Raw genomic sequence first — 12692 nt, 5'->3', positions numbered from 1 at the left:
ATACGGCCAGTACCCCCAAGCGGTCCTTTTTGAAGACACCCAACAAAAAAAAAAAAAAAATCGTAGACTCTGCTAGTGTTCAGCCCTCCAAGGACCCACAGTAAGGGACATTATTCTCGGAATAGCCAATTAATTCCACTGGCAATGATCGGTTAGCGCTTCTCCCGGCCCTCCTCGCCCCCCGCGCTCCACTCGGCATTTGAAATGCTAACACAATGAAATATTTTTCTATTGGTTGGTGTCCCTCGGCTAAGCCACCGCCGCGGGCAGAGAATTTCATCGACTGATGAGACCAGAGGCGGACCTGATAAAAAGGTTACCTGTACGTGACATACACTCAAAATGGCTAGCGCTACCTTGAACTCGAAAGTTCTGTAACTTTTATTTGACTTTTCATCGTTAGTGAGGCAGCACTTCTGCGCCCGTGGAGAGTCGAAATGAAGGACGGCTACTTGTTTGTGTCCACAGAAGCATGAAACATCCTTGCTCATTTTTCGAAAATGTTTCGCGCTTTTTTGTTTTGTGCTTGATCTGATCTGCGTATTAGCTAGCTATTTTAACGTTTAGATAATTAGCGATATTTTGTTGTGGCATCAAAGAGGTTGATCATAAAAGCACCCTTTCGAAGGACCACTTATACGTTTTCCACACGGAAAACGGTCGCGGTAAATCTATTGTTCCCGAATGTTCGCCATATTGCCGTAGCCAGGGCTTTATGTTGCGTTCTGGGTGCTAAGAAAAGAGCAGTAGTGCACCTGTCATTTCAACAGCTGAGGGATGGGGAGGGTGTCAAGGAGTAACAGGGAGGAGGTATCGAGTTTTTTCTCAAATTGATAGTTGAAGTAAAAGTATGGTGTTGGAATCCCCCCCCCACCCCCACGACAGACACAAACACCATAAGCCCCTCTTTCTTTTTTTTGCACACACACACACACACACACACACACATATATTTTGCTGTCTACAAGGAGTGAGGCAGGTGGCTCCCCATGGCTGCAGCTTCATGACAACATGCCATTAGAAATAGCAGGCCTGTTGATCAATCCAGCCGACATGACAGCTTCGCCGCAAGGCCTGGCTCTTTGAGCACCATCTCTGCGGCAGCTCCCTCTCCTGTTTCTCCTCACTAATTGGTGAAAGTTCTCTTATATATGCTTGTGGCACAGGGCTCTTTTTTCCCTCCTCTTCTTCTTCTCTTTCTCCTTCTTTTGCTCTTGCCTCTCCTTCCACCCATCATCACCCCTTATGTATTTTTTCTTTTTGTCACAATGGAAGTGATAACTTTTAGTTAGATATTGCAAGTGGGTTAAAAATGATATGTGCGCCGTAGGCATTTTTTTTTTTGCTCTGAATTTCTTAGTGTTCTTTTTTTTTTTTTTTTTTGTGCAATAGGGCTATGGGTTGACATTGGTTCATTGCAACAGAACAACAGATTTAAATGGAAAATAACTGCAGAATTAGCTTGGCAGAAATATGAACTGTATACATAATTGAGCATTTTTTATTTACTCTTTATTCACGGAATATGACAATATAGCAGCTCAATTTAAACAGATTTTGGCTTTGTTTTTAGTTTTTTAGTTTTTTTCTAAATACACATGCATATATTTATGTATAAAAAAAGCATACTATAATCATCAAACCAATTGTCAGGATTTTCATTCTGCTCCGTGCAAGCTGTCATGTTCCTGAGCCCTGTTTAAACCTACTGTCATCTCCCGCTGAAATGCTTAACACCCCCTCTTTGATTTCTCCCTTAACTAAATAAATTAGCGTGGAGGAGGAAAGAGAAACACACAGTAAATGTTTAAATATCTCCTATTTGTCATCTGCTTATGCTTTTAATTACATAGACGCAGCTTAGCGCTAGCACTCGGAGCCAAGGCACGCTCCTCTTGAGATTTGGAGCCCGAGTACAAACACTGTCCTTACCATGATTCATTTAGTTGTTAATATTTAATATTTATTTTAGGCAAACCCTCTAGGCCAGGAACTTGTGTGCAAACCTGAGCTTTTTTGCTCCTATATTTATAAATAAGCTCATTGAAATCCATTTATAGTGAGACTTCGTTATAGAAAGAAAAGAAAAAGAGATAAAATAGAGGCTGCTGCCTAGAGTGAAATTCAAATGTGTTATTTTTTTAATTATTGTTTTGTCTATGAAACGGGACTTAAAATGACCTTTTTCCCTTCAATATTTGTTAATGCTGTCTAATCATTATCAAGTGAAATGGTATTATTAACTGCTATATCTCCACCCAGTGGCACGAACATAGCGGTGATCAGCAGAGCGCAGAGTGAGATGTGAAGATTTGCCAAAGGGATCATATTTTATTATACAATGATGTTGTTACCGGTGCATTTTTAACATTGTTAATACTCTCCCCTCCCTCTAAATAGTGTTTTATGGTGTAAAAAAAATCTGGAGACTAAAAAAAGATATATTTTAATGCATTGTGAATTACACTTATCTGTCAATTCCGAGCTGAATTTGTTTGCGCATGGACCTGTTTCTTAAAGCTCTGTACATTTTGCTGTCATTTGTCAGGCTAGTATATGTAGTGGTGGTTGTTCTGGAGGAGACGGGGGTTGAGGATCACACTGGACTGGGGGTCCACATAAGCGGATCGGCAACGAGTGGAACTGGGGGTTCCTCTGAAGCTCCCTCTCTTGCTTTGATCAAAGCAGGTTGTTTTATGTGGCTTGTGCGAGACTTTGAAGCCACCGCGTCACCTACAGCACTCACTTCATCAAGTTTACCAGTGTCTTAATAGCAGATCAATAAGTTTCAAAGTCTGAGAGTTAATTTGATACCAGTGCTGATGTGATCGTGCTGGGTCGACACTCTCGGGCTCACAGCGGCTCCCTCTTCGCGTCTCGCCGCTCTTCTTCATCGCTCACACACACGGACACACACACGCGCGCATCGCACCTTCTTCTCCCTCTCTCTCGGTGCGCATTAAGACACGGCGTCTTTTCATCTCTGTCCGTTCTTCTCTACTTGACATTGATTCATGCAAACATCGCATTTTCAAGTGCTGCATTTTTTAATCTCTGCACACACTGCCTTGTGTATCTTTTATTTGTAAGATTTAAGATTTAAGACCGTTGTGGATATTGTGTTACAAGGTGTATTGTGATTATATATTTTATAATCTAAATAAAACTGCCTATATTAATGTTGAATTAATTGTACCATTTTTAATAATTATAATTTATTTTATAGTGTACTTTTACCTGTTTCTAATAGTAATCATTTGTTTAACAAAGAAAATTCCTTTCCCTTTGTCTTGTCTTTGATTTATTATTATTTGTTTTACAGGAAATTATTCATTTAAAATCTAAATATACAATTAAATGCATTTTAAATGCAATTAAATAGCAATTTTTAAAATTATATGATATTTAACATACTCTGTCATATAAACAGAAATGAAAATATATTTTTTAAGGAAACTAAAATTATCTGATTTTCAGCTGATGTAATGATAAATAACTTGGCAAATATAAATGTTTAAATAAAGAGAATTAAAGGGGAAAAAATAATGCGCAGATCACAGCCGCGGCGGCATTTGAACATTAAAGAAAAATGGCAAAAAAAAAATGTAAATGGTTCTTAAGCGGCTTTTCTTATTTTTGGTGGAGAAACGTGGATATATGGACCACCCTTGGCTAAAGGGGTTGGGGCAGCACTCCAGAACAAAAGCCCAATTTAAAATGTTCATCTAAGGGTTGCTAATGGCATTAAGTGACCGACCGATGGTCAGCGATAGCCTGCCGCACCACAGCTTGACCCGAACCCACACTGAATCGCTGGCCCGACACAATTTGTATGCTCGCATCTGTCATTTTTTTCAGCCCCCATCAATACGTTTTTTACTCTTTTATTTTTATGAATAAAGAGGGAGAAAGAATGTGACAGGAATGATCCTAGATTAATGCGTTTTTTATTTTATTTTGTCTTCTGGTGGTAAAGCTGCTTAAAGCTGGTAAAGAGAGTCTGAAAGAGTCTTTTTTTTTAAATCTCAATTTCTTTCAGATTATAAAAAACATATTTGAAGATTTTTATGTTTATCTCTGTGATTTAATACATGGATGTGCTGTTCCAATGGACCATACATTATTATCGGCTTTAAATGGAATGTTACAATTTATTTGATAACTTGAGGTAAGACTGATCTTGATCAAATCATTTTGTTTAGTTTTATTATATTTTAGTTTACCAATATTTGTTGTATTTTATGGCAGTGAGTGTTTCGCAGTTTTGGTTTGTGAATGCGCTGCTGAGCTGTCTGTGTGGTCTGGAGCAGCCGGCTCTGCACCGCGGAGAGCAAAAGAACATGCTGTTAAATTATAATGACAATGATGAGCTTGAATTTCTGTTCTAAATTGATAGTTCTCCTGGTTGTTTTTATATTGCTTGGTTTATTAAACATTTTCTGGTGTCATATAAAAATGTATTTAACAACAAAAGGTGAAAACAGAATGTTCTTGACTTTAAATTTGGAGCTTTGCGTTGGTTGGAAATTTGTTCTGTTGTTTTTGTTAAATTCAGAAAAAAAAAAAAAACGAAATTATGAATCGGATCGCTGCTTTTTTTCTGCTGTGTTTGCACACGCATGATGAAATCTTGCTTCATTAAAAGTGTATTAATCTGGTCTCTTGTCCCTGGGAGACACCTTAAGATGATATTGTGTCTTTTTCTTTAAATTGTTGGGGGTAAAAAAAAACCTCACAGATTTGGTCCCTGTCAGTCAGAAATAATTGTGTGCTTAATCTCGTCCCTGATGGATGACTTGGAGTTCAGCAACGGGCCAGCTCCAATGACAAATACAATATTAATATTCATTAACTGCTTTGACAATGCTAATTTTGATGCGGTAGTAAAGGGCTTTCCAAAGTTAGCGGCCAAAGCATCAGAGCTGCGCAAGGTGGCAAGATAATTTGTGCTGGTTTACTGAGCTGAAGGCTTTTAAAGTCTTAAGCGAAAAAAGGGGGCTAGGTACCACAAACAAAATAAAAGAGAAAAGGAAAAAAAGTTCAGACACATTGGAAGCCAGGACTGCAGAAGTAATACGATCAAGAGGGTGCCACACAAATCTGACATCTCCGATGCTGCATCTTTGAGCAAATATTGTTCTTTTTCCTCTTCTTTTTTTCTTTTTTTTTTTTTTTTAACAAAAAGTTGCAACAGAAAGAGGAACATAACATGGTAAGTCAGCACTTTCTGCTTTTTGTTGGATCTTTTTGATCTTTTCAATTATCGCCATTTGAAGATCAATAGTGATTTTTTTCTGCTATGGTTTAAAGGCTCACAGCGGTGGTTTGGTGTATGGTCGGATCACGGCTTTAAGAGTGGGCTACCTCACTTCAAGCCATCAGTTGGCCATGCTTAATTTTCCTATTGCTCATCTAGAAGAAAAGCAACTGGCTCGTTTCGAATTTGTTTGGTTTTAGCAGTTGTTGTGGTTAATTTAGCCTTTATTTCTGTCATTTTTAAGTTCGGGCACTTACTTTTTTTCAGCGTGACGTCTCCAAAGATGCTCTCGCATGTCGAAAAGCTCAGTGCCCTGCCAAGCACAGACCTCTTTAATTTATAAATGTCAGAGCCGTCTTTTAATTTTTTCCTCGGCTTTCATGCGTTTGTCATCGCACATCAAATTTTTTGGTGGGGCGCGACAGTCAGGACCGCGGGGTTGAGTAGTGTGGTGGCCGCCGCTAGACTCCCCGGTCGGATCGGATTACTCGCTCTTTGGCTCCTTCTGCACTTTCTTTTTATTTTTGCGTTTTATTTTCGCCGGCGCTGTGAATGGAGCGTGGCATTGGGGATTACTGACATGACGAGGGACACCCTGCTGCTTGAGTTTAGCCAAGTTAGGGCAACTCCTATAGAAGAGCCTCGAGTACCTTTATGTTTGCAAAGAGGAGAGGGAACGGAAAGCCTCGCGCTCTTTCTCAGTTTTTTTTTTGCTGTCCTTTCAACTTATCCGAAAAAAAGAGATGGACTCAAAAGAGCTTAATAAAGAGGATATGAAGATGAGCAGGGGAAATAGAGAGAGAGTGAGAGAGGGCTCTTTTTCTTTCCCGCAGAGTGAGAGAAGGACTAAGCCGTTGTGTTTTGTTGAATGGCTGAAGGAGTGCAGCCAGTCTGGGCTCCTAGGACCTTGCTGAAGGTGGCCAGCACCGGCCGCCAGCGTCCGGGCTGTGGGTTGGGGAAGAGCGCCTGTCGTCTCTGGGTATTTTGTGTTATCGGGCTCAGGCAATCAGAGCTGGAGGGCTGCTGTAGATGTGGTGCTGCCCTCCAGTGGATTAGAGGATGACATAGTGATGTGCATCTTGTTGTAGTCAAAGCGCTACGGCGAGTGCCAGCATGCTTGTTTTAACCAGGAACCGAGCAGCATCAGGACCCTATTCCATATAGAGCCCATTTAAATGGTAAGATTTCACATTTTCATGTCACATTATTTCGATTTGTATTTGTTGAGCGGCTTTATTATTTTTTTTGGCAGCTACTTTAGGATTTTTTGTCTTTTTGTTTGTGTGTATGTGCCTGACATTTTGCAATTTATATCACTTAAGTTGTTAAGTGACAGCTTGTCACGATTTGATAATGAAAGGGTGTTGAGTTTGATTGCATTGTCTGACAGTCTCTCATTCGTTTTTCTTTGCAAAGCATAGAGTTTTATAAATGTTTTACAAATTGAAATTGTTATTTCAATTATAATATACAATTTAAAGAATCAGTTACAGTTTAGATTCTGAAAATAATCTTTTTTTGTCAGTGTTATTATGGGAATGTTAAAATAAACAAATGTTGAGATTTTGAAACAAATACAAATTATGATTTATAATTGTCTTTTGCTTTTTATAAAAATAACTCTACTATTTATATACACATTTTTTATATACACAGTTAATAGACGCATCTCATTCAGAATGAAATGTCATCCTGTTTTTTTAATCTATTTAAAAAATAATCTTCATTTCAAAAGAGAATTTCTAATTGTAATATTTAATTGTCTTTAAAATTCATCTATTATAAAGTCTATTTTAATTATAGTTAATTGTAATTGTTAGTTTAATTTCTTTGGCATCAAAATAAATTCATTTATTATTAGCAGAGGTCTTCTTTACAATAGGAGTTTACCTTGTAGAATCAGTGGAAGTATTTTTTTTTCAATGTTCTTAATAGCATTACATTTATTTAATTATGTATTTATTTCCTCGTTATTTAAGAATGACTCATGATAAAGTTTTTGATCTTTTATGGCTGCGTTCGGCTTGGCATCATTGTGCCGGGTGTTTGCAGGCTGCCGGTCAGCGGCGACCGAACTGCTAGTTTACTTAAGAAATTGCACGTGTGACAGAGGGGGGCCGCAGGAGCGTGGTGGCCCGGCTGAATAGAGGGAGGGGAGGCAATTAGCTGCCACGTTGCCGGGGCTCTTTTACTTGTCAGGCTGGCTTTTGTGTGAGTCTTGTAGAGGACATTCCCAGGGTTTTGTTTTGGCATTTAGGAACGAAGGACAGCAGCCGAACAGTGGCGAGGAGAAAAGGAGGGAAAATTGAAGTACTGAAAAAACAGCATGCGCACTTTCTCGGTTTCAAAAAATTGGTTAAATATATGAGAAAAACAAAGTTGTACAAAATAATTTAATATGTAATGACAGTTGTTGTTTTTATTTCTGGCAATGTGTTTTTAAATAAAAATTTTGTAAGTTTTAAATAGTGGGATATCTGTGGCTATGTAAAAATTAAATTTGAAATAAAATAAAAAAAAAACAAGATACAAGGAAAGATACACATTTTTTGATAGTTATATAAAAAAAATGTTTTTAATTTGTTTTTTTATTCCCTTGTTTTTTGGTGAATGTGAATCCAGGTGGTTCATATTTAAAATAATTATTTAAAGAAAGCGAAGTAAAACAAAAAAATACACATAGATAAAAAAAGGATTTATGGCGTAGGTGCACCAAGGGCCTTGGCTGTGAAGAGTTAAATGTGTGGGAGCTTTTTTTTATTCCCCTAAAAAAGAAAAAGAGGGAATAAAACTATAGAAACAAGACCCCACATTAATGTCACATCCATGTCAAAACGGAGACAAATACCTTTCTCCCCTTTTCCTCCATCCTCCCCCAGATGGGGGGCTTAGAGAGGGGACTGTCCAAATTAAGTGACTGCTTGCCACACTTTGCTGATCTTGCCCTCCCTTTGTGGATGTTGTTTTCTCTTGTCTTTTCTCTTGCTCTCTCTCTTTCTGTCTTCTTCTCTTGCCTTGCTCGCTTTACCTTGTTGTAGCCAAGGCTTTTCAAGCTGCTAGTTCGTCTTTGGGCATCCTGGAGGCACAGCAGAACCCACACAAACACACACACACACACACACACACACACACTCACACACACAAACTTGGACAGACACATGCACAACCATAATAAGCTTTTTTCCTAGTGGTTTTTCATGTTTCTTTGCTTGTGGGAAGACATCTCTGCAGCTCTGACAACTATCAAGTGAGATTCCTCTTCATCTTAAAAAAAAAAAACGTATCACTTTGAGCTGGAGCGACTCACCGCTGAAGGAAAACCTGACGGAGAAATGAGTGATTATCCGCCGGCGGAGGACAGGCCTTGCCGGATGTCCTGAGACGCAGCTCTCACTGTGATCCGCTCGAAAAGAAAAAAACTAAACAAAACAAAGCAAAAAAAACAATGGCTTGCGCGTGAACTTCTGTGTGTGCGACCCTTTGGTGTGGGACACACACATGCACCCGCTCAAGCACAATAGCAGTTTTTTGGAAAGAAGCGAAGGTTGAAAAAGAACAAGAAGAGAGGGAAGAAAGGAGAAACACTCTTATTCGTTGGCGGGAGTGAGAGGTGGAGGATAGGGGAGGGCCGCGGCATTGCTCATGTACCCGAGAGAAGGCCTTTCACTGGGGCTGGAGGAGAGGGGAGGAAAGTCTGGCTCTCTGGCCTCTGGGCTGGCTCTTCTGCAGCAGGTTGGCTGCTGGCCATTCAGTCTTAATGCCTGGGTAAGTGCTCAGCGCTAATACACACGCTGCTTTCACACTGTGGCCTTTTAAAATCTTCTCTCTGCTTTTGTTAGACTGGACTATGGTAAAGGATGCACTGTCATTTTATCTGCTTCAGAGTGGCTTAAGATGTCTTTGAGTGTGTGTGTGTGTGTGTTTCATAAGGAAGAACTAAGTGATAGAGTGATGGATATGGCATTTGAAGATGTTCATTTAGTTAAAAAGTGTCTGATCAAAGGTTGTTGAAAAGGAAGTGAAGTCATAATATATGAACAAATATGATAGTATTTCTTTAGCCTGTGACTTTAAATTTGCATTTAAGAAAATTAGTTGTGTTGTCTTTTTATTTCAATGCTTTAAATTGACTGAAATAAAATATTCTACATTTACTTGAGGCTTAAAATGCATTAATAATTATTTGTTAAATAATCCTGCATGTTTGTGTTGCTTTAAATTTCATTAGAAGCAACATTACACTTTTTTCTGATTTTTGTTAACCACTTGAGAGAGTTTTCTGTATTATATTTGTTTTTATATGAAGGAAGTAAAAAACTGGCACTATGGTTTTCTGTTTTGAGAACAGAGGAGGGAAGTTGCTATTTATATTTTCATAGAGAGTCATAGTTAGGCATTTGTTTTGTTTGTATGCTTTTGTGTGTGTGTGTGTGTGTGTGTGTGTGTGTGTGAGCGGTGGGCGGACGAAGGTTGTTATAGTGACGGTGACATCATCATAGTTCCACATTCTTTTGAAGTTCTTCCGTCTCATTTCGAGCTTTCTTTTCCGAACGGCACACATTGGCTGCGTGGATTTGGCTGCATCTGTTTCTTGCTCATTTGAACATCACCATACATAAACAAGCGTGGATGTTTTCTGCAGTGTGTCCACTGTGCTTGGATGAGAGCCATTGGCACATACGCTTCTCGAGTTCAAGTCCTTGGCACCTTTTTTTGCTGGCTCTGTAATTTCGCAGGCCTTAGAGCCCCTCTATCCATCATGAGGATGTCACACCCCCTGTGTGCCCCCCCACCCCAGCCCCACTACAGCTCATTAGAGCCCACAAGCTCCAGTGACAACTCATCATATCATGCCGTAAAGCGGAGAGAGGCGCTCGGGCCCTCAGGGGCCACAAGGTCGCCACCTTCACATTTTGTCTTTAAATTGCTCTGCAAGGTGCCACCATGCGGAAATGCAGTGCCAACAGCTTTTTCCTGCTGCTGTCCGGCCCTCTGTCTTCCTCTTTCTCCTTGTATGTCTTCCACAGGCCTCTCACAGAATAACCATATATCGCTATAACCAAATATTGTGATTTTTTTTTCCTTAAAAATCAGCTAAGACTTACTTACTTACTATAAGTGATCAATTGTTGTTGTTATTATTATTTATTTTAATTGTGATTTATTATGGAAATGTATACAGTATATATATATATATATATATATATATATATATATATATATATATATATATATATATATATATATATATATATATATATTATGCTGTGCTCTTAATTATTTAATTGACTAAAAAACACTTTCACAGTCACTTAAAAATGAAAATAATCAACTGATGTAATCAAAATACATTTTTATTTGTTAATGATTTTTATTATGATTTATGGAAATTATATACTGAATATATATTTTTCTAACTGCTCTTAAATAATTTATTGTCTAAAAAAACTATTAAAAATTCTATTAAATTAATATTTATTATGAGAATTTGTATATAAATGTTTTTTTTCTTTTTTTTATGATCATATGGTATTTAAATGTCTATAAAAACAACTATTATATCTCAAAAGGAGTGTGAACCCTGATATATTCTTTCTCTTTAGTGACAATGTGTATTTTGTAAATATAAAAGTCATCCTTGTGATAACTAAAAACTAGTGTGTGTGTGTGTGCGCACTACTTTTGTTTGTGAACGAGAGAGGAAGAGAGAGTGAAGGACAGGATTTGATAGACACTGCATCAAAATGAGTGTGACATGCTCTTCTAAGACAAACAGGCCTCTCCATGGCCTGTCCATTAAAACAGGCCAGGCTTTTGTAAGACCACCACTAGGGGTCATGACCCCAAGCAGAAACTGTCAATCTCATCACAGATTTACTCAAACACTCTCTGTACAGACAGAGTTGTTGACACACATTAAGAGTATTTAATATTTATTTACCTCGTTCAAACACATCTACAAACTGCTGGTTTTCTCAGGAAATCACCACATTTCTTCTGTAATATTATCATTATCATTTACCTGGTTATGTGAATTAGTCCTTTAACCTTTTTTTCCTCTGTGTAGTTGTGATGGTTGTGGTGGGAGGCATTGGCAAACGATTAAACAGGAAGTAGCCCGCTTTCTTTGCACATAATAGGGAAAAAGACGCCCACATATTTTCTTTGTGTTCCTTGTGTGGGTTTATTGTGCGTCTCGTTGAACCTCCGTGTGTCAGTCTCTAAACTCAATAAGTTGTTTAGAAGTAGGGTTTTAAAGAATGCTCATTCTGTGATTTGTTAGCGTCTGACAGTATGCAGTTGTCGTAGGTGGTCTTCCTCAGTCCCCCGAGTTGCTAGAGACAATTAGCCATGTCTAGAAGAACAGGGTAAAGCCATTGTACAATAGCAACAGGGGTCAATAGAGCCAGATTTATTGTGAGGCTTTTCTTAAGACTGAAGACTTAATGGACTTGAATAGCACTCAGGAGGGACATTTGTTTGAAGAATGTGTTTTTGTATGGTGATTATCCATTGCGCCGTGTTATTTTTGTCCAGCTGTATGTCTTGTCCGGAAGGCATCATGACAACAAAGAAAAAGCAAACAGAAAAGTGCTTGCGTGCAAGGCCTAAATGCAGATCCCCGTTTTTAGTAGTCATTTTGCAGGCGCGTTTCTCCTGTGCAAAGAATAAAAGTTTCTAGCTATTCCAATCGACCTCCTTTTTTCTTCTCAGGGTCTTGCTGATCCGTACAGGTGGAGAAGCAGGCAGAAACGCTACTGTAGCAAGCCGCGATAGCGTGCTGGGCTCCCGAGAAGCCAGATAAACGGGATGCCCGGCTATTATTCGTGTGGCTGTGTGGCGTTTGAAAGGGGTTCTGTTAGGCCCAGTGACTGTGATGTAAATCATTTGGCTTGTCTCAGGGTGAATGTGGCCGCAGTGGACAGCCATTTGGAGCTGTCCCTCAATGGAGAGGCCCTGGACAAAAGAACTCATTTAAATGGCTACTAAAGCCTTTCAGCGCAGGGAGAATTGACAACATTCTTTCACATCATTACTGAGGGGGAGGTTACGGGGTAGCTTGCTGTAGAGGGCTCTGCGGCACCGTTCTCTTAATGGCAAACCCGTCAGCTGTGTTTGGCAGCTGTCATCATCCCCGTCTGTTTTTCTGATGACAGTTCTTTCTTTTTAAAAAGTATTTTTATATCTTATCTCTCTAGTTGTTTTTTCTCCATGGCTTCGTGCTTTCCTTTTCCCATTTCTCTTTCTGTCTCCAATGCTGTTTTCTGCTCTTAGGGGCCCTGAAACGTCCCCAGAGCCCCTTTTCTTTCCTCGAGCTGCTCTGTTCAGTTCATTAATCTTTCATTGGGAATATGGCAGAGCGGAACGCCCCCCAATGCTGGAAGTGGCCTCTCTCTGTGCCTGTTTAGAGGCCCTGGATTGAACCTCTCAGGCC

At 39.2% G+C, this 12692-nt stretch overlaps 1 protein-coding gene across 28 annotated transcripts in view; it reads left to right on the top strand.

The window, feature by feature from the left end:
• Positions 1-12692, top strand: part of tcf7l2 (transcription factor 7 like 2) — an 84620-nt gene that overhangs the window by 55585 nt on the left and 16343 nt on the right. Inside the window, exon 1 of one of the 28 annotated variants that reach the window (XM_026276501.1) lies at positions 7928-9022. The exons of the other annotated variants lie outside the window; for them this stretch is intronic. Coding sequence (XP_026132286.1) covers positions 8900-9022 — 123 coding nt within the window. The 5' untranslated portion in view covers positions 7928-8899. Of the gene's footprint in view, positions 1-7927; positions 9023-12692 lie in introns of those variants that run through there. 28 annotated transcript variants of the gene reach the window in all.

Source organism: Carassius auratus, chromosome 12 (assembly GCF_003368295.1).
Source record: "Carassius auratus strain Wakin chromosome 12, ASM336829v1, whole genome shotgun sequence".
In the NCBI taxonomy this organism is placed as follows: domain Eukaryota; kingdom Metazoa; phylum Chordata; class Actinopteri; order Cypriniformes; family Cyprinidae; genus Carassius; species Carassius auratus.
This window is presented reverse-complemented; position numbering and strand designations above follow the sequence as displayed.